Raw genomic sequence first — 26,437 nt, 5'->3', positions numbered from 1 at the left:
CAGTGCCATGCCCTGTGCCAGGTACTACGATGTACCTGGCTGAGCCTCTTCCTGCCATTCCAGGTGCTGCCAGGTACTTCCATTTGTGTGGGACTTTGGCTCCAGAACCAGGTAACTTGATCCCCGTTTCCCCTCTCTGCTGACGTTTGCCATGAAGCACTCAAGAAGTGTGCTGCAGGCAAAGCCAGCATCCACTCAGATCACTGTTCAGGCCTATTTTGTGGGGTTACAGGCGGCTGGAAAGATGTCTGGTCGGTTTTTGGTTTTGGGTTAAATTTTGGGAGCTGTCAAGTAGAGAAAGTGGACACAAAACTCGGGCGTACGTCTGTTGTGTTTCTTGTGTCAGCTAGCCACTGTGAGGCGGCTGGAACCGTGGATTGTATCCGAGACCGAAGTCTGTTCTCAACAACGTTTTCCCGTCCCTCAGCGCTAGACTCGTCATACCGCTGGGCCCAAAGAACAGTGTGCTTGTCATGTTGCTGACTTCGTCTTGTCTTTTTTTGATTTGGTCAATGGGTGCAGTGAGATCATCGTGGGCCCCTGTTTGTCTGCTGAGTCCCTTAATCACCAGGGGTCTCATTTGCTATGATACGGCCCGTCCGGAACACGCGATTCGTCCATCGCAATACGATCGGGGAGGAATTGAGTGCGTAGCATGATTTCCGTTGATGCCAAATGAGCCTGTCCCAACTGCATGAGCTTGTGCTTACAGCATTACCACCGATTGTAGATATGACGCTCGACCTCCAAGCTGAACCTTATGCCTGCTGAAGGAGAACCCTCCAAAAAAAAAGCTGACATAATCCTCCAGGCAAGCGTGAATAGCCGACGTTTTCCTTGCAGCGCATGCCCAATAAATACATAGTACACTCTTATTTGGTTACCTGTTTATATGCATACAAATTACCTTCCCCACGTGACGATAATCCCCCACTACACGCCGTATCAGTCGACGCAGCAAGTAGGGAATGACGACACATCGCTTTCAACCCAAGGCAGCGCTCATTGATCCTGTCAGATAGACGAGGCTGGCGACAGCCTGACACGCATCCACAAACCATCCACCCGATACCACGATTGAACGCGAACATCCCTCTTTTTGTCGGTGGATTGACGACTTGCGGCCATTTGCCTGCCGATTAGCCCATCATGGAGACGCTCAGAGCGTTGTTCGTCAAGCCTGACCCGCAGCAGCAGGTACATTGAGCCCATCATAAGACTCGCACTGGAGGCGTGAGACGCTAACGGAAACATGTTCGCTAGCTGCGGAAATGCAACGCCCTCATCCGTTCCAACATTCGTAAATTGGACCGTGACATAAACCAAGTCAGACAAGTGGAAGCCAAGACGAAGAACCTTATCCTTCAGGCCGATAAGCGGGCGCAGCGGGACCCTACGAGGCAGAAGCAAGCACAGAAGGAGGCCCGCGACTTCGCGCGCGAGCTCATCCGAGCACGGAAGACCAGCAACCGGCTCGTCACGTCCAAGGCGCAGCTCAACAGCGTACAGATGCAGGTTAACGAGGCTTTCGCCGTGCGCAAGATCGAGGGCAGCATCCGCGCAAGCGTCGGCGTGATGAAGGACGTCAATCGCCTGATCCGACTGCCTGAGCTGGCTGGAACGATGCAGGAGCTGAGCGTGGAGTTGATGAAAGCCGGCATCATCGAGGAGATGGTCGGCGAGAGCCTGCCCGAGGATATGGACGAGTTTGAGGAGGAGGAGGCTGAGGGCGAGGTCGACAAGGTCCTCGGTGAGATCCTCAAGGATCGTATGCCCAAGGAGCAGATGCCCGCGGTGCCGGTCCACCAGGAGCCCAAACCGGTCGAGGCCGAGGAGGAAGAGGAAGACGCCGAGGCCATGATGGACCAGATGCGCAACAGGCTCGAGGCCCTGCGCAGCTGATGGCTTGCATATTCGATAAAGACGGCGTATGGCGTTTTTTATTTATTTGTCAGAGCCGGTCGGCTGATCAGCTCGAGTTCGCAGAGAAGAAACGTTTCCATGGGGTCTGGATACAGCTTCGCAGAGACGCCCGGCACAGAACGCGACGCCCGCCAACGATGGTTGGGCGGTTCTCTTCTATTCCTCGTCTGGTTGCTCTTGTTCTCGAGGGCCATTCATTTCGTTTCGTCCGGCGTTCGGAGTAGCCGTGATTCAGCAGTATACAGTCTCTCAATGCCTCAAGAGGCGGAATCCATTACCCATAGGCCATGGGATATGACAAGGTCTCTTTACTTGGCCAACAGCATGGAGTTGAAGTTTTGGAAAGAGATATTTCAAATGAGAAAATGCCATGACGATGCCACACTTCCTTTACTCGAGAGTGCCGTGTTGCCATGCTGATGTTGAACAAATTAACTCGCAAATGGGCAGAAGTCAACAACTCCTGAAGTCGTCGTTGAGGCTTGGCGAGTTCACCATCTCGTTCGTGGAGCACCACTTTCAGTTTCTGCAGCTTCACAAGCCCTCTGCATTTGCATAGAGGTTGTTAATCGAAATCACAATATGGAAGAGCGTGCCGAACATGCCGTAACCGTATGGAGGACGGTCCCGGTACTATTGTCCTGGTCGGATCCGACGAGACATTGCATTCTTGTCCGTCGACGGGGGTTCGCGTCACAAGCTGCAACCAAGCGGCAGGTCTCGATACCCGGATCTTGGAATATGGGAACCAAACTCCATTGGATGAGTTGAATCGGCTAATGGGTGAAGCCTCCCGATAATGGCCTTTTCTACGGCAACACTAGCCATATTGTTCCGACTTGGGCAGCTTGGTTGTGGAGAGCGTTGAGATCATGACCATCAGCCTGGCCACTCAACGGCACACTTCCTTGACATGCCCATTTGAGAGGGTGCGCGTGTTGCCTCAAGTCACGCCGCTCCGTTCCCTCCTGAGTTGTCCTTCATAGAGCTTTATCGACCACCTTGGATGAAAAGCGATGATCTGTGTCCCAACAGACTCCCGGGTACCTCACTATTGTTCTGCTGCCGCTGTTCTCCCGACAGAAGTGGAATGGATCAACCGAATTCCCAGGTTAGCAATTCACAAACAACCGTCCGAACCACTAGTAAGTCTTATCGGATGAGAATCTGGAGCGATGTGCATCTTCAATAAAGAAGGCACTGGGCAAGAGGACTCACTTCTGATGGTGCGTAGGATCACGCATTGTGCAAATTACCTGCAAGACGGGTGTAGACCTTCATCTGACTCGACCATAGACTTACTTCCCTTCCTAAGGTAGGCTTCGCTCATCCTTTCTTCCAAGAGATCAACGGAGAGATCTTGCTACCAGTGGTTAGGTGCAGTGGCACTGACAGAGGAGAAAATGAAGGAAGGGGAGCAGTATCGAAGGTAGAGATGTTTGGCTTTGCATCGAGGGAAGCGAGAAAGCCCGGCATGCCCTGCTTTCCGATCTGAATTCTTCCTACCGAGGTTGGGAGAGAGGCAAACCGCATTCCCGCCCAGGATGGTTGCTGACACACGCACCATGAAGGCTTAGGCAACGGCGCCTCCACTCTGACATCGTGGCACCGGGACCGGTGTCTCCACAGCGGAGCGGGACGCAATCCTCACCAGCCAACAAAGCGCCTTATCAAACACTGACAGGGTCATTAGCTAAGCCAATGTCAACGAACCCCATCTTCCCATCGCCAACTAGGCAGGACGGTCCCGAGTATGCACTTCTGCGTGCTTATGTTAGCGGGGCCGAGGGAAATGAAGTCCTGCGGGTGTGACTTACACACGTCCCGACCTGCCTGCCTTTCTGCGGTCCTCGATGACATCGCTCTTGTAAAGCTTAGTCAAGCCCACGCATCAGCTTTCAAATACCGAGATCTGGTGGGGTCAATCGTCATGTAGTTCCGGGGTGCTCTGGATGTGAGATTGACGCTCTCCGCATCTCCCATGCGGGCGGCGGTAGCACCGAGCGGAGTTCCACCGCCGAACATGTCCCGGTCCGCTCAGTAGGCACTCAACCCACCAATGGCAGCGCCTGCGACTACCGATGAGGCTTGATTCGCTTCGTCGCCCGCATAGAACCAACAGGGGAGGGGGCTTACTAACGTACAGCGACTGTTTACTCTAGCCTTCGTCACGACAGCTGTTTCACCAACCTTACCCACGATCGCCGACATCAACATGTTGCCGAATGGGGAAATATCCTCATGGAGAGACAGAGACGTCGGGACTAGCTGGGCTTTGGGGTTCTGCGAGGAAATAACCATGCCGATGGACATGGGCTATTGGAAATCTCGCGTCGTGGGAAAGGACATGGCTTGGTCACCGCGTCAGGGACCAAAGGCCGGCGCACGATGTCAACGTTGCGGAGCCTCCTCCGAGGCAAGGAACTTTCGGGCGTAATGTCGACAATGATTCTACTGTGGCCTTGCAACCTTGCATCGTCAGAATTCCATGTATAAAGAGCATCGGATCTCACCTCCAGTCAAGGTCTCTCTTTCCATCCTCATCCAGCAGACAAGTCAAGCACAGTCTTCCTTCTTCCAGCCCTCAAAAGACTCAACCAGCTTTCCGAAGATCAAACTTTCCAAAAAACACACTCCATCAAGATGAAGTTCTCTCTGACCCTCGCCGTCTCGGCGCTCTTCGCCGCTGCCAACGCTGATGGTAAGCCCCCTTCCCACATCTTCTGCCCTCGAGACAGCCTTTCGCTGACCTGACCGAATAGCCGTCCCCTGGGAGAGGCTCAACAAGAACGACTCCATGCTCCTCGTCGTCGACATGCAGGAGGGTCTCTTCAACCTCGCCCGCGACTTCGACCCCACCCTTTACCGCAACTCGATGCTCGCCCACTCCTCGCTGGCCAAGGTCTTTGACCTCCCCGTCGTCCTGACCACTTCTGCTGAGACTGGTATGTACTCGTCCTTTCGTCTCTTCTGCGACGTCTGCGAGACACGACACACTAACGCAGGCATTCCAAAGGCCCCAACGGTCCCCTTCCCCAGGAGATCCTCGACATGCACCCGACCGCGCCCCTGATCAAGCGCAACGGCGAGGTCGACGCGTGGGACAACTCGGACTTCCGCGATGCCGTCCGCGCCGCCAACAAGTCGCAGATCATCCTCGCCGGTATCACCACGGACGTCTGCACCACCTTCCTCGCCCTCTCCCTCCGCGCCGAGGGCTACTCCGTCTGGGCCAACGTCGAGGCCTCGGGCACCACGACCGAGCTCATCCGCGACGTCTCCAACGACCGCATGGCCGCCGCCGGCGTCCAGGTCGTCTCCCTCTTCTCCATCTCCCTCGACCTCATGCGCGACTGGCGCAACACCCCCGGCGCCCTCGAGCTCTTCTCCTGGCTCGACGAGTACTACCCCGCCTACGGCTACCTCGCCCGCGGCCACCGCGCCGCCGTCACCAACGGCACCGTCAGCCCGGGCCAGGAGACCCTGCCTCTGTAAAGCGTCGCGAAAAAAAACAGCGGCTTGGAAGACAATGGGAGGATGGTATGATTCCCGGATAAGAGAACGTTGGAATATAGAACACAAAAGAGCGTGGGGCGAAGGGGTGGGGGTTCGGAAACGCTCGGCAAAGACTTGTTTTGTTTGCACTTCATCTTTCTAGTCTCTCCTTCACGAGCTCTCGCGGCTATTCTTAGAGATTTGGCATTCGTCGGATGGCTTTGTTTCGCAACACTCAAAAGCATACATAATGGACGATCTTGACCTTACTTTTTTTTTGCTCTTGCTTGCCAATGTCTTGAAAGTTTGCGTCCTGAGCTTTGCGGACCGCCAAGAAACCGAAGCCGTCCGGGCCGACCAGCACGCTTTCGCATGCTTCCGGCGCATCTGGGCAGCATGGGAGGGTGCTCTGGTCCTAGCATCTTCCGGCCCGTTCGCGGATCGCCGCACTCAGCCAGGTCCTCCGGCCCCGAGTATCCCAAATAGGCAAGTCGTGGGTTCCCGGTGCCGGCACACGGACCAACGCGGAGTCCGTCCCCACCGTCGGACCGGATGGGGACTTGACGTCCGCCACTCGGACAGCACGCGGCGGCTGACTGTCAACCCCGCCGCCGGCCCTGCTATTTTCTCAGGCTGTGAGCGGCAGCGGGTCCCGCGGCAAATGCGAGTTTGACAGCTGCCGTGCATGCCGGGGGAGGGTTCCGGGACGGCTTAGAGAGGGGAGGGGGGTGCTGGTGGTCGTTTGCCGCGTGTGGACTGATCCACCGTCTGGGTTTCGCGGCCTCGACGAATGGGACGACTTGGCAGCGGTGTGCACTCGATCGAGATGGCCTTTACATGCGGCACTCTCCCGTAAGATTGGCGGCGTAGATGGGCATACGAGGTCCGGATTCCAGTGAGTCTGGGCGCGGCCGCCGCGCATGCCCGGGAGAGCGCCATCCGTGTTAAACCTACAGCACGCCCAGGTCCGTTTGGGCTTCGCGAGAGGACATCAGACGCCGACGGTTGCTTGCCGTCCGACGTTTGGTATCTTTCCGTCGGCGGCATCTGAAAACAGAGAACCCGCATCTTGAGTGCAGCCCGACAGTCCTCCCGTAGAGACAAAATGTACGAGGTCGACAAGTTTGAGTGTGGTCAGGGCGCCGGCTCCTATCCTCAACGGCAGCCAAGCACGTCACTTCGTCGTACAAAGACAGGAGAGAGCTCAAAGACCTGGGCGGTTTCCCCCCTGACGATCTGGCGTTTTCGATCAGAGACAGCGCAGTGGTGCATCACCTACTCGTCGTCCGCGACCAGGGGGGGGTTTTATTGTCTCAAAAGAGGTCCAGAGCCTCCTCAAGGTTGGGAATGGAGCTGTCTGGACCATGTTTTGCTTTTCCGAGCTGCGGGTTCTCATGCCCTGGCGGATGTGTGTAGTGAGACTCGATGCGAACACTATCCATTCCTACCCTGCCCATCGCCAAGGCAAAGTCATAAAACGAGATGGGGGGGGGATAAATAAAAACATGTCTCGGAACATAAGCCTGTCATTTTTATCACCATTCTTCTTCGTAAAATTATGTGACCATCACCAAGAGCGGTGAAGGATAGGAGGGGTGTGCGGCGGATGCAAGCTGCAGAGGACCGATGGGCGGTGGCAGAACCTAAAAATGTGATCTGGCAGAGCAAGGGGGAAGGGGGGGGGAGGAGTGTCATCCAAAAGGTGACGGTTTCAGCTTTCTCGTTTGCTTTTGCCATTCTGCTGGGCGTGTTATTTGTTTTTTTGCTGCTTGCTTCGTTGCTTATTCTTCTGCTGCTCGGGATGCAAGCTGCACGAACGATCGCCGGGCGAATCGGGGCGAGACATCCGGCCCCTCGAGCCCTCGACCCCCCTGGCATCATCAGCCCCGGGTTGGCACACACACCACCTTATTTCGGGCCTCGCATTTTTGAGGTCTGCGTACCGCACGTAAGGGAAATCACCCAGCTAACGCCTGCAGCCTGCGCGGAGGGTCGGAATGGCGGTAGAGGGAGGGGGATGGAGGGGGAGTGTGCATGCGCGGACATCGTCAAGGGGGCGGAGAGGGGATGGATGATGGCGCTGAAGGCGGCCCGCTATCGGGTTTGATGCAGCAGCGGTTGGCTGCCGTGAGGGCCACGGCGCATATCGCGAAAAACACAAGAAAACAATACGGATGGATACCTTGTCGCAAAAGAAAAATCGCGGTGTGCCCTGCCCTGTCCTGCCCACTGGCCTTTCGTCAAACAGGTGAGTCACAAACCGGTCGCGAGATGGGGGGACCACCACGGGATGGATGCGACGGCACCGCCAAAGCAGGTGATGGGAAACACCATCGCAACCAAACGGACAAGCTTTCGCGATGCGCCGGACGGGGATTGGAGCGCAGCCTCCCCCCTTTTTCGTTTTTGTGCTGGAGAGGATGGGTTTCACACGCGCCCTCTGATCACCAATAAGGCCCCGAGCGCCGGCCATGAGACGCCGTCACCCAGGCCGAGTGCGCTGCACCGCCGTTCCCCCAATCATCGGCTGTGATGAGTGTGTGACGGGAGCCGTCCGGCATCGGGAGGGGGGGTCCTTCGTGTCGTAAACCACAGGACACAGGACGTGTAAGTCATCCGCACTTCGGCCGTGGGGGGAGAAGGGGGGCAGACGGGGCAGGTGATTGCGAATCACGGCGAGGCCATTTGGCTTACTGCTCACTGCTACCGATTACGAAGACGGAATATGGTGGTTGCGAGAGGTGGATGGAGATATTGGGGGGGGGGGAGGCGCCGGCTGTTGAGGATGCGGCATCCCAACGAGACACCGAGGGTGTGGTGTGTGTATGCGTGCGCGATGTCTTCACTGCTCAGATTGGGGGCCCCGAGGTGCTTGGTATGGCGGCGGCTTGAGGTAGCTGAAGATAACAGGCGTGCGGTGTAAGACGGCGGTAACGAAGGAAGGGGGTGGGCGTTGTCTTCTTCGCCTTGTTGTCTGGCCGGCTTCCGGTCTGGAATGCACGAAGCCATCGTGGCATCGCGCATTCCTCGACGGAGGAAGGGTCTCGACACCGCCATTACAGCGATTTCTGCTGCGTGGCAGAGCCTGGTGGTGAGCTGCGAGATGCGGTCGCGGCCGGCACCCAGACCCAGGCCCAGGCCGTGGGTATCGTTGGCGATCGACCGACAAAAATGACTTGTTCGCCGGGAGATTCCCCGAGTCTGCCCAGGCGGGGGGAGGGAGGCCAGAAGCGTCCAGCCGTCGTCCCCCCCGGTCACTTGTCAGTTGTCACTAATCTCCCCGTGTGTACATCGTATGTGTGCTGTTTGTTTCTTTTCCCTTCCTGCCCGACCGATTTTGCTGAGATCCCTCTCCTCTCTTCACCCCCTTGCGATGCAGGGCCCCTCTGGGGGGGGGGGGGGGGGGGGGGGGGCGCCTAGATATGCAATGCCGACTCTAACGGGTGTTAGGAGTGTGGGTTTGCCATAAGGCGGTGACGATGATGTAGTTGAGGTGGCCGTTGGAGAAGAAACAACCAGGTATGGAGGGGTGTGCGGGAGTGTTGTCCAAAAGCAAACCGACAAGATCTCTCAAACAGGGAACACTCAAGCAACAAGTAACAAGCAACAAGCTGAAACCAAGCAGCAGTGCCAGCAAGCAAGCAACGAACGCCAGCAAGGCGACGATACCGTCTGGTTGCTTGCTTGCTTGCAGACCGCCTTCTCGGACGCCTGCGGGCAGAATGCCGCCATCACCCTAATGAGAAACAACCCCCCACGCCCCTCGTTCGGCGTTTTTCCACACGAAGCGAGCAGCGCAGAAACAAACCCCCGCCGCTCTTTCTCTCCCTTCCCAGACGGCGCGAATAGAGCGGACTCGAAGCGCAGCTAGTGGACTTATCACCTCCGGGAGGCGCTCGCCGGACGAGCTCTGGTTTGGACTCCGGGGGATGTCGGGGGGTGGGCTCGTCAGATAGACGTCCTTCCCCTCCCAGGCGTTCAAAAATAACGTGATGGCGTCGCGCTTGCGGACTGAGAGCACGGATGGGATCTGAGCAAGAGGCGTTCCTGGAGCGGAGGGAGCGGCGCCGGCTGTGGCCTCGCTGTTTGAAGAATCAGGTGTGGTGCCGCCATCACCACCGCTGCGAGAGTCGAAAATAGCACTGCCAGCAGGATGACAGCATACGAGAATGTTCGGTTCGTGATGGAGTGAGCCGTACAGATACGAACGTTGATGAGATAAGCCCGCTCAGTCCGTAAGGATACTGGGCGCCGGTGAACCCCACGCACGCCCCCCCCCCCCCCTCCTTCTCTCTTCTTCACATTCGGTAAAATAAAGCAGTATCTTATCTAGGAATGGCCCGAGCTGGCGATAAGAGTGAAAGATGGCGCTAACGGCGGACGGAAGCTGGCTCAGCGACCACAGCCAATCCGTTTGGGACTCGCCTGCCGTTTCAGGCAATCAATCAGGACCCCAACGCCCACGTTTTCCTCCTCCAGGATTCGCGATACGGTCTGCCAGGGTGGTCGCACGTCCAGCGAGTTCAGTCTCGCATCTTTTCGCCGGTTGGATGGAGAAACGGCGCTCCGTTAACTTTCCACTTTGGCCTGTCCACTCTTGGCAGCTCCCCCCCCGTGTGTGCGAGACCGCGGACGAACCGTTCCCGTCCAATCGTCCACCCACGTACGACTCCTGGGTCATTACTCTGGTGAATGTTCTGGGGGGGACAGTCACCCATGGTTCCTAGTCTTCCAGTTTCGTGCAAAACGCCCTAACGGAAACCCCCCTCCCCCCCTCCGACACTGATCGGACGGCAGACGGGTCTCCGGATCGTGGCCCAAACGATGCGTGCAACCGATATTGCTGACGAGGAAACGCCAACTGTTTGCTGCCCGGCAAGCCTTACCGTTGCCCGCGCTTGCTTATGGGACTTCGTTGGCTTTTGTTGGCTTGCGGTGGGGGGTTTAGTTGCGGTCAAGAAGCAAAGAGCTGAACCACGATCGGTTTGGTTGGCGGCGGGCTTGCTGGTTGCACGGCAGGCTGCAGAGAGTTCTCCCGTCGAGGTTTCACGGTTCCTGACCCGGCCAACAGGAAAGAGAAGAAGCGAAGGCTGACGCTACTCAACGTGGCTTGAACGCCTCGCGGTTTCAACACGGCAACCACGCGCGCGCGCGCGTCCCGTTTTTACCCCAGGTTTTCTCTTCCGTCCCAGATGGACCAAAGTCAACCAAGCCGCCTTTCACCGTTGGTTGTTTTTTTGCGGTGATTGACCTTAATCAGTAGGACGGAAAAAGAACGGGGCCAATGCTTCAGGATGACGGCAGACTGGCGCAGCGAAAGGAGGGAATCCGTGCGGGTGGCCAATTCGCGTGGCGCCCCAGTCTTCTCGACCTTGATTCTTTTTGGTCTGATCTTGATTCGGAGTGTGTTGCAAGTCTGCCGGCAGCGGAGCAAGGAGAAGGAAAGAAGGTTGTTTAACATTCTGGATGGGGCGTGTGTATACCGACATATCTCGCAAGCACAGCTGCCATGTGGGTGATGTATTCCGAACCTTGGACGGGATGATGATATCCAGCAGCATTCGAGAAACGCTGAAGTCATGGCTGACGTCGGAGGGCGTGTTTGAACGACTCAGTCATCCCCTGAGTCGTTCACGTCCTTGACAAAAGCAAAAAGAAGCTCGATAAGAAAGGTAAAATAAAACAAAAAGACCCTGGAATGGATAGTGATTTTCACAAGCTTTTCCCTCTGTTGAACTCGGGGTGGGGCGGGAGGGGGGGGTCTGGGGAAGCGCTTGAGCATGCCCTTTCAGACGACGAGACCGTCGCTCGCCGCCTCTTCCAAGGCGGTTCAGGTTGGGTTGTGTGTCTGTGATGACGGGTGAGCCACGCGGGCTTGACTCATGAGCCACCGAGCGTCGAACCGGGGAAAAAGGACCGGAGAGGGGTGGATGGGTGTGCGGTTGTGGTCGAGCGTCGGCCATGCTCCGACCTCGAAGTTCGGGGTTTGTCTCCCACGACTCAGTCCTGCCAGTTTACCGAAACGACACCGAGACGAGGATTACGCGGTAACGCGTTCGCCTTCTCTCTCTCTCCCTCCCACACACACATACACACCAACAAACCATACGAAGTAGCGACCACACACACACAGAAGGCTGGGGGTGGGGATCCCCAGGGCGGAGAAATAGCACTAGAAGGAAAGAATTTTTAAAAGAATTTTTTTTCCTCACCTTTAGACGAAGACCATCACATCAGGAGTGGGTCACGAATCGTCATTTGCGCCGGCAACCATGAACCATGATGCCGAGGAAGAGCCTAGTCAACTTGCCCACGAAGACCAGACGGGAGGGGAAGTTTCGGTCCGGTCTGGTCGACGGAGGGGAGGTCCAGAAGGAGACAGACAAAAGGGAGAAGAAAGCACCGAGGTTAGAGAAGTGCTGGATCTGGACGCGGGCGGATGGTTCCCAAAACACGTTCCAAAAGTCACAATCTGTTCCGTATGCGAAAAAGGCCCGTTAGAGGTTGAGTCTCCGCCTCTTTTCCCTCCTTCCGCATTCTCCCATTCCCGGGTTCCCATTTAAGCGGATAACCGGTAACGGGACTCCCTACTTCCTTGTCATTGTCAAAGAGAGAAGCCAGAACAATCTTCCCCCCTACCCTGCCCCCCCGTGCTCTCCATATATTCTCTCCCAATTCCCAACGGTCATTCAAGAGTCCTCGCCGGCTGATAACCCGTAGATCCAACGCCCATGTGGAACCGGCAGCAGAGTTTTTACCCAAGAGAGGAGCTCCCACGGCACCAGCAGCTCCAGAGGGCTCCACGAGGGTCCGCAAACGTGGACGGAAGGGGAAAGTGAGCAAAACCTGGAAAAGGTCTAGAGCGTGTCTGCCCCTCCAACACCCCCGGGAGCGATCGTCCCGTCATTCGGCGGTGGAGGAAGAGGGAGCAGGGAGTTTGACAAGTTGAGATCCGCCGGGTGCATCCCCGTTTCAAAAATGCCAACCGACCCAAATCTCCCAAGGCTGCTTCGCACAAGCAAGGCCCATTTTACCCAAGAGTCAGGGAGAACAAGGGGAGGGGGTGTACACGCAATGCAGGACGAGGGCCCTCATCCCGTCAACGAGGTCCAGGCGCCGGGGCTTCCTCCCGGCGCTGGGGTCCCTACCACCTTGCCATGCCTTGGTTGGGCCCAAGAACCCAAATGGCGGGGGGGAGAAGGGAACAATTAACCGTCCAGGCCCTTCTCTGCAGCAGCGTCGTCGGCCTCTGACCGCTTTGGGTCTTCACAGACAACCGTCAAGGTTCCCCTTCCCCGTCTCGCCGCTTTAGGGACCCAGCAGTACCGCGCTGCCACCTCCCTTTGCGGGACCGCGCCGTGCACAATTCCGCCCTGTGTCCCTAATGCGGCAACATACACCACGAACCGTCTGGTGATCCAACGGCGGGAACCCCGGTTTTAAACGGATCTCATCCGTTTAACCTCCCAAGGATCTCGTCCAGTCGTAAACTCTGCATTCCGGCAGACACTCACTCACCCTCAACACCCCCGCGATAAGCTGAGGAGATTATGTGCATGCGGGGAGATACGATGTAGAGAGAAGAGGTGACTGACTTATCGCCCTGGCTTTCGTCATCCCCCATCCCCGCGTCCCGTTCTCTCCCGCGGTCGTGCAGGGCAGCCCTATCACATATCTTGGAAGCAAAGGTAATGCGGTGTAAGCTGTGTCATTGAGGTTCCGAATTGGAAAGGGGGGAGAAACGCATCTGCCATGTCCGGTTTCGCTTCGCGCGAGGAGGGGGGTGTCGGTGTTGGAAGTGATTGTTGTTGCTATTACTGAGGAGAAGAGAAAGTCCGAGACTTCGCCCTTCGGCATCTTTGCATGGCGCTCTTCAGACAGACCGAGATGAAGAGACGTGGATGGCGGAATGGGGGGGGGATAAAATGTTGGATAATTGATCAACAAAATCTTAATCAAGGTAATCTTGCCTGTCTTGGTCAGGATGCGCTGGATCTCCGGGCCGACTCTCTAGACATGTCCGAGACCGTAAGTGCATGACGGCAGGAAGCTTGGTTAATCCCCCAGCTTGTGGCTGATGCCGTTGAATCTCTCGCTCCTCTCTTTAATCCCCCCGGGGATCTTCCCAAGTCCCTCCTCTAATGATCCCCAACGCCACAATCTCGATTCCATCTCGAGGGCGAATCTCGAGATCCAGTCGCGTGACGCTTGCGAGATGGCGGGTGACGCGACGACCAGCAAAGCCCTGAGGTGGGCGCGAGTGACCAGAGGAAGCGCCGTTCGGCTCCGTCGCATCACGAGTACGAATAAACCCCATTCCGAGGCAGCATGTTCATCCTCAAAGACAGGGTGTCCAATCCTCGAGGCAGTTCGTTTCTCCTCCCACCACCGCGCGCGTCCGGATCCGAGTCCGAAATATCCCGTCTTCTCCGGGCTTGGGAGCCTCGCGTCTCCGCATTACCATTAACCGTCGTCAGCAAGAGACTGCGCGTAGCCAATGACCGACCATCCGAACAAGACTCCCCATATCACTCCCCAGACTCGTCCCGTACCCTCGGCAGGCATCACGATAGAGCACCTCCCCCTCTCTCCCGGAGCTCAAAGAAAGTGCCGAAAGGATGGGAGAGCGAACAAACAAGTATTCGAACACGAAAACAAAGCCATGGCGTATGTAAGTCCCAAGACCAAAGACGAGGACCCTCCCGAGAGCATGTGGATGGCCCAGAACCCCCCCGGATCTCCGATCCACCCCGATCCATGGGATATAGGCCCCTCGTCAACAAGACAACAAAGAGGAGGCTTCTTGGCCCAGTGGCGCACCCGACGGCATCCCACCAGCCAACGCAAACGGTCTTGAGGTTCGGACTGGCAGCTTCGACCGAGGCTCGCCTTGTGCATTCATCCCCCTTTTTGCAGCACGAGCAAATACGGCAATAACCCTTTATCGTTCCCCCATCCATCCCGATCCAGAAGGGCCCGATAGACAGGGCCTCACGCAAGATCGCAAACCCGAGAGGCCCAAGGGCCGAAACCTAAGAATAGAGACGACTTTTGGGTCCTCGTGTGGCTGAACGGACGGTGCGGTGGTTGGGGGGAGGGGAGACTCGTAATGCACACGTCTAGAGCGCAGAAAGTGAGGCTGTGTCCTTCAGACGGGAGCGCCGGCATAACTGGTCAAATAGGGACGCGTCGCTGATACGGGATTTTGGTGGAGGGCTTCTGGGTTCTCTGGCCGTAGAAGTGCCGGTGGATGGGTTCCAGGCCAGCTGAATGGCGGGGGTCAGTCAGTTAGCCAGTCCTCCGACCGTTCCCGACCGTTTCTCAAGCCCTCTCGCAAAACGCTTCCCCCTAAACTCTCGGTGCCCAGTTGTGTGTGTCTAGCCCCAAGCCAACAACACACACACACACAACACACAACACACACAACATAGATGACGACATCGGAACAACAGCGCGCGGCTCTACAGGGTAAACCCTCCAGCCCGGATTCTTGGGCGTGCGCGGTTCTGGGTCGGTAGCTAACCCAGCTTTTCTTATTTTTTCCCCCCTTTACTGGTATTTTCTTGTTTTGGCATCAGGTTGGTGGTGGTGGTGTCGGCAACTCAGCTCACCTCAGCAACCACACTGAACCAGAGAACCTCCGTTTGCCGACGGGTGCATCGGTGCAACCGCCACCTGAACATGTGCTGACGCCCCAGCGCACCCGAGATGACTCCCACACTTGTGACGCTTCCGAAGCAGGAATGAGAGGCCAGGCCATCATCGAGTCATCCTCATGCGAATCACGAAAGTAAAACCTTGGAACCATATCACACAAGTATGACAGCGTGTGTGTATGTGTGTGAAGAAAGAATCAAATATTGTTGTCGCTCAGTGGCGAAGGGTATCTCGTACTAAATACTAAACTAAATTGCAAAGAGCCCACGATCGAGTGAGGCTGATGCTGCTGATCCCCCGTCCATGCTTTGGAACCCCGATAAAATGCGGATGCAAATGTGCTGTGTATGCCATGATGTTTCCCCCTAATTCTCCAGTCCCTATCCTCCCAAGAGTCGATCCGTTGATCGATCCAGTTCCAATCAAACCCCAACAAAACAAAAAACTCCATGCGACAAAAATAGTTTGCGTAACCTCGGGCGGCCATTGCAAGGGGGTATCAACATGAAGAAAAACAGAGACCAAAAACAAGTAACAATAGGCGGGCATGCACAGCATGTGAAATGCCGATAAGCCTATGCTGAGTCCCATGAGTCCACGGATCCAGGCTGTGGTTGCACCTGTTCCTCTCACCTGCCACACCGGCTTTCCATTAGCCGGGTGACTCTTCCCTCGGTTGGTGGCCGACACCGCTGGACTTGTGCGAGTGTGGCTGAGACGCGCTGCTGCGGGCTCCCCCACGATCGGCTTTGGAGGTGTCCCCCAACACGCCGGTGAGAGGTCCTCTGCGCCGTCGTATTCGAGACCGAGGCCACAATGAGTGGCCAAGGAGCGTCGTATTTGGAAGACCAAAGGCCTGGAAGGGGTCGCAGGCGATGTTGGTGGCCTTCGCCGGCAACAAAGATGTAAGTTATGTGCCGTAATTACTGATTAAGGTTTGTCGAGACGAGGTGTGAAAGAGCTAGGATGATGCTCTCCGGAATGGTGCCCTCCCTCGTCCGAACGAGTGCTGGTAGACATGGCTTGGCGCCACCGCCGATGTAGTAGAGAGCTGCTGCTGTGAAAGGCGTCTCTCACTCGGCGATGGGAGTCATGGCGGCCTGCTTGTTCTTGGGGCTCTTCTTGGAGCTGCCACGACGCTGCGACTTCTTCTGCTGAAGGGCGGCCTGGCGGCGGCGTTCCTTCTCGAGCATGACGCAACGGAGGGCCTCGCGCTGCATGGCCATGCGCTCGCGCTCCATGTCGAGAAGCTCGGCCTCGGTGATCTGGGGCGAGCGGGAGTTGGGCGAGGAGAAGCTGCCGGAGCTGGCGACGCTGTGGGAGTCGTCCTCAAAGTCCTGGGGGAAGAGGTCCTCGTCGGAAAGGTACGAGGTGGCCCGGGGCTCGCCGTCAAAGTCGGCGAGGGTATCGCGGCGCGGCCAGGAAGGGAAGGCGCACGACCGGTCGTGGGCGAGCATGTTGCTGGGGGCGATATCGATGGGGGCAGTCATGGAGACGGCGCCCATGGAGCTGTATGAACCGTATGAGCCGTACATGGCTACGATGTGTTGTATGTGTGTGAGAATATGGTGAGAGGGTTTGTAAGAGCGCGATGTATAGGTCTTTTTCGTATAAGACTCTTTTCTTGGTTGTGGGTTGTGGATATTGTTGATCTCGGGTTGGACTGTGAGTGTGGGAAGGAGGTGGACACGGGAGACTTATAAGTCGAAGGGGCGCGTTCTCCCTTCCTCTGGATTTTTGGGAAGACGGGGGCGTGTTGGGGGTGTGTTGGAATAGGGGGTGCGGTGACTGGGGGGTGAAAGGGGGGTGTAGGGGGGGGCCAGCCAGGAGCCTGGAAGTCGTGGGTGCAAGGTTGGGCAGAGCAACGTTCCGAGGAATTTCGGAGAGTGGGCCTGGCCTGGGAGTCTGGGACTTTACAAGCCTAAAAATTGGGGGCAACAGCCAGCGTTCCCGGGTTCCCGAGGGGGTGGGAAAACAAGGCAAGGGAGGCGGTGACGGAGGGAGTAAGAGTCAGTCAGTCGCTGACAGTGCAGGGGGGGGGGGGAGGGGGGGCGTGTGGCACTGTAATAGCAGAGTGTGTTGGGCGGAAAGCGGTTGCAATTGTCAGTTAACGGAGAGAGGGGGGGCGTGTAAAAGGTGAAAATGGACAAATGTCGGCGACAGGGCTGGCGGTCGCACGGGAGGAAGACCGTATTTCTGATCCTTGGGTCCGTCTGGGAAATGGACCGCAGGCCTGGGCTTTTGGCCGGTGACTATTCTCGACGTGGCGTTGCCGAGGAGCTGGAAGAGCCTGTCAGACGGCAAGCAGTTGTGTAGCGAAATCCTGCTTTCTTCGGTGATGATGTGTGTTGTGTGTGATATGAGTGATGTGAGCGAGTGTATGTGTAGTGTGTGTGTGTCGTGTACGGAACATGCACCCGAGTAAGTTGGCCTGTTGCTGGTGGTGGTGTGTGTAAGTGTGTGTGATATGATTTTGTCTTTCTGGTGCTGATGACGATGTCACTGCCGCTATCGCTATCTTGCAATGACGCTTGTTGTTGACCGCCTGCGATGGTTTGTTGTCGAAACACCACGATGACTCGGACAGGAGGGCGCAGGAGTCATGATATATACACGATAACTACCCTTTCGGTCTATAGTTTCTGTTGTCGGCCACGATGATGTGCTTCGTACAGGCAACCTGTCCGGCAAACAGGAGCAACATGATGGCGGCGCGAACAGAACAAATGGCGGCCAAGGAGTTTGTTCGAGTCGCAAGGCCGCGGGGAATGCGCCCATGGGGAAAAAAGGAGGGACCGCGAACGGGCCTGGCGCCGTGTGCGGTGCGGACTGCAACTTTGGGGCCAAAACAGAGCGCCCTTTGATGTCTTGCGATGCACACTGGCGAGGTACGCAAGGGAGACTGCATTCCAGGGCCTCCGATTGCCCATTGCGAGTCTGACATGTTGACTCTACTCTCCATTCTGCCTTCTCCCGTCCATGTCCATGTCTCGCCGACTTGGTCAATGATGGGTGATTGGCAATCGTCGGCACCCTGGTCGGCGAGCCTGTATCGCTTGCCCACCCCCACGCGAGCATCGCAGTCTGCAAACACGGGGCTCGGCCCCCTACGCATGCGTGCAGCCGTAGGAGTTGGAAATCCTCTCTCTGTCTCTCGGAGGGAGATACTCAGACAAGGGCTTACATTTTAGGGTGGTGTCGGCGATCGTGATGGTGGTGTTGACAGCCATGATTGTGTGCCGCAACTGTAAGAAGAGAGACTTGGGGGGACAAACCAAGCACATCCGCAAGCCGCAAACCGCAAACCGCCGACGGGGAAGCAGCGGAAGCAAGAACACCCGCAGCGACAGGCCGACAGCGCGGCAGCCACCAAAAAAGCAAAAAAAAAAAAATGCCTGCCTGTGTCACTGAGAAGACGGGGAAAAGAATGAGCGGTGTTTGACCGCCTTGGCCAGATGGGTTGCAACTTGCCCAGAGGGGAAGGGCGTGTCGGGATTCATTGGCTGGGAGGACAGGGCAAGACGGACGGCGGAGAAGAGACAAGGCTTAAACGTATCTCGGCACACATTGTCCGCGCGAAGGATACATCATTCTCTCGCATCCGCGGGCGCGACAGAGTTCACCCGAAAGCTGGCTGGCTCTCAGGCCCTCCAGGCGGTACGGATGCGCTAAGGGAATTCACCCAGCAGCAGATGCAAGGCCCGACAGCGGCATGAGTGCTGTGTGCTTGGGGGGATGGGATGGGGGGGCGCGGGCTGTGATCGCCCTTGGTTTGCTACCGTCTGGCCCTGGACCGTTTAACTGTTCATCAACTGTTCTGGGCCTTGAGCCCCTCCCCGCGGAAGGAAATCTGGGCTGCCCCGGCCCTCGGGCCAGCCAGAGAGCAGCCGACTTGCAAGGGAGAACAGAAGAAACACTCCCTCTTATCACGAAAATAAACGAAGGTTGGCCTCGGTGCGCTCGGTGCTTCTGCGTCCAGACTTTTTTTCCCACCCCCTCAAGGAAGCTTTCTTCTCGCTATTGAATTTCCCCGTACGGACTGACTGACACGCGCTGTCGATTTCACCAGTCATTGGGCAGCCTGCATCACCAATCTCTCGCTGAATCTCTGCAACTCTGTCGTGCCCGAGACCACAACAGCCTATCGCATCTACCTGATCCTCATATTGACCTTTGACGACGGTATCGATTAGCCATCTTACACGTACACACACGCCCCCCTCATCCCGCCTCGTCCTCATTCTTCTCCTCCGCAACCCAGCGTCAAACACCCTCATTCTTGTGGCATTGTGTGTTTGTCCCCCCCTCTGCCTTTGGGGGCGGCCAAGTGCGCGATGGACGACGGTCAAGAGCTGCGTTCGGGGAACCACAGCAGGCGCACGCCGCACACCGCGCACTTACAGCGCCTCACCGCCGCCTGGACCCCTTCCCCCCCGCATATGCCCGCCGGCGATTGATGGGGTGGAGGGACTTGGGAAGGAGGAATGGCGCCTGTAGTGGTGTTGTTCCTGATCCAGCCGAACGACAACATGCCGCCCTATGGCTTTGCATGCGCCCCGGGTTGAGGCGCCGTACACTGTACCACCAACACGAAGCAAGCCACTCGGCTCCGATTGTCAATCAATTGTCGCCGGCCAAAAAAAAAAAGGTGAGAGAAAGGGGAAACGGTACGTATCTACCTACAACTAGCGCTCTTTAGACCTGCCAGCAAATCTGCCGTGGCTGCATCCAGCACTTAACAATCACCCGCACACACTTACACCGTCCCTCCCTGGCATCCCATTGCATCCATCCGCGTGCCATCCCGCTCCAGTCACGATCGAGAACGGCCAAATGGACGTAAACCCTCCTCTTGGTTTTCTTTTCTCTTCCCGTCTCCTTGCGGGGTTTGCAATCTACCAAAGGGGGACAAAAGCAAATAAGGGCGGCCGGCACAGAAACGGCCATTTCCGCGCCCCCGGGCTGGCCCAGGGCCGTTGTCTCTCCATGTCTCGGCTCCCTTTCCTTCTTCCCCCTTGTGAGTTGCTGGGCCTCTCGACAACCCTGGCAACCCTTGAGGGCACTCTACCCCATCCAATCCACTGGACCGGTTCAGATCCCCTGTCTCACGAGAATCGCCAAAAAAGTAAAAAAGAGTCTTTACTTTTTATTTCCCCCCGTCATTTCAGATTCCTAACCCTGACGACCTCAATTTCCGTCCCTGTCCCTGTCCGTCCTCGGCCTCCTTTGTCGCGACGGGGGACGGGCGGCCGGGGTGGCTACGGCTCGTCGACCCCAGCTTCGTGCCCAGCCTCCCCCCGTCCGTCCTGGTCCCCGGCGCATCTCATCTTAATCACGAAGCCCAAGCCGTCCCAGGTGCCCGGAGCGAGGTCGGGCAGGGTGAGGCGAGAGGAGGCATGGATCCTGTTCATTTGTGCCGCTTGTTCTTTCTTCCACTTGGGGGTCGGGGGGTTGACGATCTATCTTGAGCTCAAGACACAATATGCTCCATACATCATACAGGTTGGCAGAGTTACAAGAGTCAAGACGTATCATCATCCCATTCAGTTACACCCAAAGTGACAAGTCTAAAAGAGCTCCCCCCGGTCATCCGGCCGGCAACCAACAACCAACAGGCACAATCCAGTTAAGTGTACCGGGAACTGCGCCCAACACCAAGAACACCACTCCCGGTCAAGGTTCTTGAATGGGATGATTCAGAGTAATCCCCTCGTGGGAATGCGACTGGTTTGGATGGTTAGCCCCCTGGTGCAACAATCCGACGAGTCCGTCTTCACTCACACAACACACACACACACACATACTGTTACCGGATGGGATTTCCGTTGGATGTCCGAAATTCCTCCATTCCTGCCAGTGCAACCAACGAATTCAGTAACACCAACACCACCACCGCCGACAGACACCGACAATGACACCGACACCGAACACGCCAACAAGCCAAGCAAACCTCCCGAGCCAACACGCAACCGCACCCAAACGAAGATGTGACGACGAAACCAACTTACGAATACACCCGTTCCTTGGATGAGGTGGACGGAGGGTGGAGGCCTTGCTTTCCGGCTTTGCTTTCCGTCTTTGCTTCCCACTGACGGCTATTGCTGACTAGCCACGCTGCTCCCCCAACATCCAATGTATCCGAACCGTCGATCTGACACCTGAGACGTCTAATACCAACTCCCCTTCCAGCGATACAATGCAGCTCAAACACGGAATATTACACATGCACTCACTCACTTGCTCACTTGCACACCATCACACACACACCACCACACACCGTGGAAGCGGTGACCGGCGCATATAGGCAGACCGCCCTGTTCCTTGCGCCGTCAGGCATGCTCATAGGCTTACTGTAACCTGCCGCCGACACTATACGAACCAATATCCGTACTCGCCGGGCACCGAGGGAGTTGACACGCAACGGCGACATTCCATTCGTGCTTTAACTGCCCTGCCTAGCCAGTCGTAGTACCGGTGTCGCAAGTATTACGGCCGTGCTGACTGGATTGGACTGGGCTGGCCTTCTCAGCGCGCCATCGCCCTGCGCCCGACCCCGCGGCCTTGACTTCCCCGGCCTCTGACTCAGACTGGGGGTGGCGCACACGGATCCCATTCACATTGACCTACGGATATGTCCTACGCTACTTACATCGCTGTATGGTTTCCCCGGATCATCCTGGCTGAGGGCGTGTGAATGCTAGCCTCGGACGGGAACGGTCAATCAACCCTTTGTCTGACGGTTGAATGCTCGGAGCAACAGGGCGACGAGGAGGAAAGAAAGCCGTTACGTTCCGTTGGGCGCACACATAGTAATAGTACGAAGTGTAAGCGAGTTGGTTTGTCCTCCTTCGCATCCTCGCAACTCACGTCCCCTCCGTCCGTTGTACAAAGGAGCAGGAATGGCGACTTGGGATTGGATCGGGAACGCGGTTCTACGACGCCGGGCTGAAGCCCCGACGCCGCCCCCTTCTTCCTTTCCCCGCGTAAGAAAAAGTCACCGTTTGCGTCGTAGGCCACAACAGCATGAACGAAAAGCTGGGGGATCGAACGGATGCCCGTGTCGCTCCTTTCTTGTTCAATGAGATCGCATAGACGGCTCCCCGCAACATGATTGGGCCCCCCCGCACATCAACGGCAGAGTCTCGTCCCGGGTCGATTCGCGCCCATCTAGGGAGATCTACATCGTAAGCTCGAGCTTCCGTTCTGGGCCTTCCTTCCCTTCCAGCCAAGCCAGTCAAATCAGTTAAAGTAGCGAGGACGCAGACACGCAAGGGAGGGAGGCTTCATGAGTCGAGGCACAACAGCCGCGCAAGCCTCTTGAGAGCTTGGGCGTGAGGGAGAGGGGGGGGGCAATGACCCTCCATCCATCGGAAGCTGTTGAGGGTCTGTGTATCTGTCTGTCTATCGGCTGTGGCCCGTGGGAGCTTTGGAAGCTTGGGAGCTTTTGACTTGGGTTTTGGTCGGTCGATTAGGGTAGTAGGCAAGCAACATTCCCCAGTCTTGGGCCACCGACTTACTCATGACTCTTTGTCGTCCGATATCTCGGGCGTGGGAGTTGAGACTGAAACAAGCTTGACGACAAATGCCACGACGGCACGTCTAATGCCCCGATGAGTGAAGTTGGGAGGGGGGTGAGGGAGAGGAGGGCGGCCGGCTACAGTCGAGTCGTATCCAGTCCGTGCCAGCAACCGACCTTACTCGACGATCCCCATATCCGTGAGCTTACAGCGGCAGGAATGTGAACACACAGATTGAGATAAAGAAGGCGAAGATCAGACTGAAACGGGTCGAGGAGGGGAGGGGGAGGGGGGAGGGGGGAAAGGCCAGCCGTGCCTGACGCGGATATCGACACCGACCGCCACACACCGAGCAAGCACCGCTTTTTTCCCGCTGTCGCTGTCGCCGTCGCCGCCGCCACCGCCGCCGTCGCCGCCTCCGCTTGCCACACTTCTTATATTTATGGCAAACCTGTGGCGGCCCAGGGTTCTGGAATAGGGAAGCCATCACCAGCAAGCGTCCGCCGGCCGCGAGACCCCGGCGTCGCATCTATTTGCGATCAAGCGGCCGAGCGCGCTGATACAAACACATACACACGCACATTCGTACCCCCGAAAGAAAAAAAAACATGTGGCACTGGAATGCAAACCTCGACACATACACACACCCACCTCGGGCGCCAATGTCTCTTGTCGCGATTCATTTTAGCCCCTTGGTGCACCGAGCGACCGGACGGCGGGATCGTGCCTAGCTGGCCAAGGGGGGGCGTGGTGAACCAGAAATTGGTGAGAAAGGGGGTCCGATCGCGACCTTCTAGAACGGCGCTAGACGTTTTATTTTGCTTGCTTCTTCTTCTTTTTCTTCTTCTTTTGGCCAAGGGGGGGTAGTGATGGTGTGGTGGTGTGTGAGGTGTGTCGGTTGTCGGTGCGTGTGTGTGCTTGTCCCCTCTGTTTGCCTGTCTCTGCCTCCTGCTTTTCCGCCGTGTGGATGTTTGGGTTTGTCAACCCCCCCGTCCCCCGAAATTGCACCGGCGGACGGGTTGTGGGGCCCGGAAGGTGGTTACCGCGGGGCCAGGGGGGCCTTCATCCGGTCTAGTGGCTGCCGCTCGCCTTCCTGCTTCATCTCCTGCTTGCTGCTGCTTTTTCGGCTCTTGCTTCGGTTGCTGCCGGACCAGCCACCCGGAGAGACGGAAAGGTTGAGGGAAGAGAGCCGGGTAAGGTTTTTGTGCAGTGGAATGCATCAGGGCAGAGTTGTGCACCCGGAAACGGTGGGTGGTTTGAAACGGTCTTGGACGGACCCGGTCTCGCACAGGACCACTGAAGAGGTTCAACGCCCTGGGAATTTTATCTGCAAAGGAGCATGGCCCGGAATGGTGATACCGCATGCGCTGGCAGTACCAGCCAGAAGTCGAGCCGCTACTTCTGATGCTGCTGCTGCTTCTGCTGCTTCTGCATTCCTTTATGTGATGGGCACTGTTGCGAACGTGTTTGATTGATGCTTACGAAACACCCGAAGAACGAGACGTTTGTGGGGTTTCGTGGAATGTCAGGGGAGAGGGATGTAGTCTTACAGCAGCATCGCGGTCTCTCCAGGTGCCGTCTGCCGCGTGGGAGATGCTGATCTGTTGTCCGGATGCTGTCAGATGTCTGGGCGATGGAATGGGACGTTTCGCTTCTTGCTTGCACCCGGGTACGATGGCCACAGCTGAGGTTGATCTGGCTGGAGATCGGACGGCGTGCTGGCCTATTCATGCTATCGCTTGCTATGGAGCAGGGTAGAGGTATGTATCCTCGAGTGGCCCTTAGCCTAGCAATGAGGCTCTGTAGCTTGTGTCCACCGCCCCTGGTTTGGTACGGCCAAGAGCAGTCCCGGAACCACGTGTGAACTATCTTCTCTGTGTGGGTTTGCATGATGTGTGTTCGTTCTACAAGCTCATGTTTCCACGACACCTTGTACGTTTCCGCCTGCCAAGCCATGTCGTCTGATGCATAGCACTCTGGATATCTTGTCCAACCAGTGGTCATCACTACTGGCTCCGTACCTGCTTCACCTGGAGTGTTCCTTCTTCCCAGAAAACACATGAACTCGCAAGTGTGAAACGAATCGATATGTCTTTGTGGTTGCATTTGGGTGGGTGTCTGATAGTTTCAAGCTTTGTAACATACCATCGTGGGTGTCTGATTATGTTTAGGAGAGCGCATTGAGGAATGAGATGGCCGTCTTGGGGACTGTGAATCTCATCGGCACAGTCGACCGGAAGTGGGTATACTCGTGAAACTTTGAGGGGTCTGGGTTGAAACCATGTTGCGGAAAGACTTTTGCACGATCGAGGGTAGTCGACAAGCAATTGAGAGATCTTGGGAATATAAGTCGGCGGCGATGAAGGATTCTTGTGTCGATGTCTTGCACCGGTTGCGGTAACCCACACCGCGAGTTGCAATATCAGATGCGGCTATGCCATTCATGCGCAGGGGATGCGAATGAGAAACAGTGTCTTGAGCATTGCAGATATCTCGATCTATCAAGACGTATACGAAGAAACTGGGGGGCTGTTGATTCTCTGCCATAAACCCGAAAACGAAACTCGACACAGGACTCCTCACCAACATCGCAACACTATTACCATGTTCTATCTTGGTGGAGTCTCTGTCTTGAGACATTACTCCAGGGTCTTGGGGACAGGGTCGCGGGGACGCAGTGTTGCACAGGCCTGGCATGTTGCTTCCCGCGCAACTGATGTCCGTGAGAAGTGGCGATGCGTGTATGGGACCACTTCAATCTGGTAGGAACTCGCAATCTGTCTTCAGCTTGAACCTCACTTGGTATGCTGAGCATGCCCAGGTGCCACGAAATACCTCAAACACGAGCCTTGTTCACACCATCGTGTGATTCGTCGGTGGAGTGGGGGATGGGATCGCCTTCTGTGTGGTGATGGCAAGCGCAGGTGGACTGCGTCTGACTGCAAGGCTCTTGGATGCTCCACGCGGCTATTCCCTTCGAGGCAACAGAGGGTATCGCATCTCAACACGAAGTAACATGCCAGGATCGACAGTATCCCTGCCCAACCCCTCTCTTGCTGACAGCCAAGAGCGACAACAAATCACACATGAAGAGGGGAATAATGGGCACAGAATCTCTTAGAGACGTGCTCGAGTCCTGGGTATGGGCATCCAGTCATTAACCCGCCAACCTCCCTGACTTGGGAACAAACCCATCTCAGCCTTTGACACACCCGCAAGAATGGCCGAAAAGATCTACATCTCTTCCGAAACGGCGGAGACCATCCGCCGCAAAAAGTCCCAATACTGCCGCTTCGCCGACGGCCTTGAATGGGACCGCTTCGACACCATCATGCTGCCCACCCTCACCTTTGAGGCCATCGAGCCGGACGGTACCGTGCTCGTCCAGAACGGCGTGCCGTACCGCTGGGAGTCGCGCGAGGCCTGGGTCGCGCACTTCAGCGAAAAGTTCAAGGTCCTGCAGACGATGCACCTCGTCGACCCGGGCGACCTCGAGCAGGTGGCCGAGGACGAGGTCAAGGCCGTGTTCGGGGTGATCTGGCACGCGGGCACGCGGGGCACCGAGGCCGGGTTGCATTCGACAGGCGGGGGGCACTATTACGAGACGTGGAAAAAGGTTGACGGGGATTGGTACATGGCAAGTTGCTCGATGAAGAGGCTGTACTCGAAGGTCCAGGGGGTTTGATGGGGTTATGATTGGACGAGACTGGCTGTACGGTTCAGGTTGAGGGTTTGAATGATGCTGTTTTGGATGTTTGCGGGTATTCTAATCCGAGATTTGAGAGACTGGTCGTGGCAGAAGTTCCCCAAGGTAGCAACTCGGCCGGTGAGACAAGAGCTTGACT

At 56.7% G+C, this 26,437-nt stretch overlaps 8 protein-coding genes across 8 annotated transcripts; 5 read left to right on the top strand and 3 right to left on the bottom strand.

Annotated features, from left to right (window-relative positions):
- Positions 1–9: 9 nt before the first annotated feature.
- On the top strand, positions 10–2,305 carry CDEST_06781 (Putative Snf7 family protein). The gene is made up of 2 exons (XM_062922940.1): positions 10–1,197; positions 1,264–2,305. Exons 1-2 carry the CDS (start codon positions 1,150–1,152, stop codon positions 1,900–1,902), a joined length of 687 nt encoding a protein of 228 aa, XP_062778991.1. The 5' UTR covers positions 10–1,149; the 3' UTR covers positions 1,903–2,305.
- Positions 2,306–2,687: 382 nt separating this feature from the next.
- On the bottom strand, positions 2,688–4,328 carry CDEST_06780 (uncharacterized protein). The gene is made up of 2 exons (XM_062922939.1): positions 3,741–4,328; positions 2,688–3,684 (listed from the first exon to the last, which is right to left on the bottom strand). The coding sequence occupies exon 1, from the start codon at positions 4,234–4,236 to the stop codon at positions 3,961–3,963; it is 276 nt and encodes a 91-aa protein (XP_062778990.1). The 5' UTR covers positions 4,237–4,328; the 3' UTR covers positions 2,688–3,684; positions 3,741–3,960.
- Position 4,329: 1 nt separating this feature from the next.
- Positions 4,330–6,047, top strand: CDEST_06779 (Putative isochorismatase). Its single transcript, XM_062922938.1, has 3 exons — positions 4,330–4,624; positions 4,686–4,868; positions 4,940–6,047. The coding sequence occupies exons 1-3, from the start codon at positions 4,567–4,569 to the stop codon at positions 5,416–5,418; spliced, it is 720 nt and encodes a 239-aa protein (XP_062778989.1). The 5' UTR covers positions 4,330–4,566; the 3' UTR covers positions 5,419–6,047.
- Positions 6,048–12,045: 5,998 nt separating this feature from the next.
- Positions 12,046–15,876, top strand: CDEST_06778 (uncharacterized protein). The gene has a single exon (XM_062922937.1). The coding sequence runs from the start codon at positions 13,747–13,749 to the stop codon at positions 14,353–14,355; it is 609 nt and encodes a 202-aa protein (XP_062778988.1). The 5' UTR covers positions 12,046–13,746; the 3' UTR covers positions 14,356–15,876.
- A 1-nt stretch (position 15,877) lies between these two features.
- Positions 15,878–16,725, bottom strand: CDEST_06777 (uncharacterized protein). Its single transcript, XM_062922936.1, has one exon. It carries the CDS (start codon positions 16,608–16,610, stop codon positions 16,149–16,151), a length of 462 nt encoding a protein of 153 aa, XP_062778987.1. The 5' UTR covers positions 16,611–16,725; the 3' UTR covers positions 15,878–16,148.
- A 453-nt stretch (positions 16,726–17,178) lies between these two features.
- CDEST_06776 (uncharacterized protein) lies at positions 17,179–18,305 on the bottom strand (the record flags this gene model as incomplete). Its single annotated transcript, XM_062922935.1, has 3 exons — positions 17,179–17,365; positions 17,700–18,159; positions 18,260–18,305. 3 exons carry the CDS (start codon positions 18,303–18,305, stop codon positions 17,179–17,181), a joined length of 693 nt encoding a protein of 230 aa, XP_062778986.1.
- Positions 18,306–20,904: 2,599 nt separating this feature from the next.
- On the top strand, positions 20,905–21,798 carry CDEST_06775 (uncharacterized protein; the record flags this gene model as incomplete). The annotated part of the gene is made up of 1 exon (XM_062922934.1): positions 20,905–21,798. The coding sequence occupies one exon, from the start codon at positions 20,905–20,907 to the stop codon at positions 21,064–21,066; it is 162 nt and encodes a 53-aa protein (XP_062778985.1). The 3' UTR covers positions 21,067–21,798.
- A 3,819-nt stretch (positions 21,799–25,617) lies between these two features.
- Positions 25,618–26,278, top strand: CDEST_06774 (Putative NTF2-like domain superfamily, SnoaL-like domain-containing protein). The gene has a single exon (XM_062922933.1). It carries the CDS (start codon positions 25,813–25,815, stop codon positions 26,275–26,277), a length of 465 nt encoding a protein of 154 aa, XP_062778984.1. The 5' UTR covers positions 25,618–25,812; the 3' UTR covers position 26,278.
- The last annotated feature ends 159 nt before the right edge of the window (positions 26,279–26,437 follow it).

This window comes from Colletotrichum destructivum, chromosome 4, assembly GCF_034447905.1.
Source record: "Colletotrichum destructivum chromosome 4, complete sequence".
Taxonomy (NCBI): domain Eukaryota; kingdom Fungi; phylum Ascomycota; class Sordariomycetes; order Glomerellales; family Glomerellaceae; genus Colletotrichum; species Colletotrichum destructivum.
This window is presented reverse-complemented; position numbering and strand designations above follow the sequence as displayed.

Coding starts and splice junctions, on each gene's coding strand:
- CDEST_06777 (XM_062922936.1), bottom strand. CDS start 16,610: ATGTACGGCTCATACGGTTCATACAGCTCCATGGGCGCCGTCTCCATG.
- CDEST_06781 (XM_062922940.1), top strand. CDS start 1,150: ATGGAGACGCTCAGAGCGTTGTTCGTCAAGCCTGACCCGCAGCAGCAG. Junction 1,198..1,263: donor AGCCTGACCCGCAGCAGCAG/GTACATTGAGCC, acceptor CATGTTCGCTAG/CTGCGGAAATGCAACGCCCT.
- CDEST_06778 (XM_062922937.1), top strand. CDS start 13,747: ATGTTCATCCTCAAAGACAGGGTGTCCAATCCTCGAGGCAGTTCGTTT.
- CDEST_06780 (XM_062922939.1), bottom strand. CDS start 4,236: ATGTCCATCGGCATGGTTATTTCCTCGCAGAACCCCAAAGCCCAGCTA.
- CDEST_06774 (XM_062922933.1), top strand. CDS start 25,813: ATGGCCGAAAAGATCTACATCTCTTCCGAAACGGCGGAGACCATCCGC.
- CDEST_06779 (XM_062922938.1), top strand. CDS start 4,567: ATGAAGTTCTCTCTGACCCTCGCCGTCTCGGCGCTCTTCGCCGCTGCC. Junction 4,625..4,685: donor CGCCGCTGCCAACGCTGATG/GTAAGCCCCCTT, acceptor CTGACCGAATAG/CCGTCCCCTGGGAGAGGCTC. Junction 4,869..4,939: donor GACCACTTCTGCTGAGACTG/GTATGTACTCGT, acceptor GGCATTCCAAAG/GCCCCAACGGTCCCCTTCCC.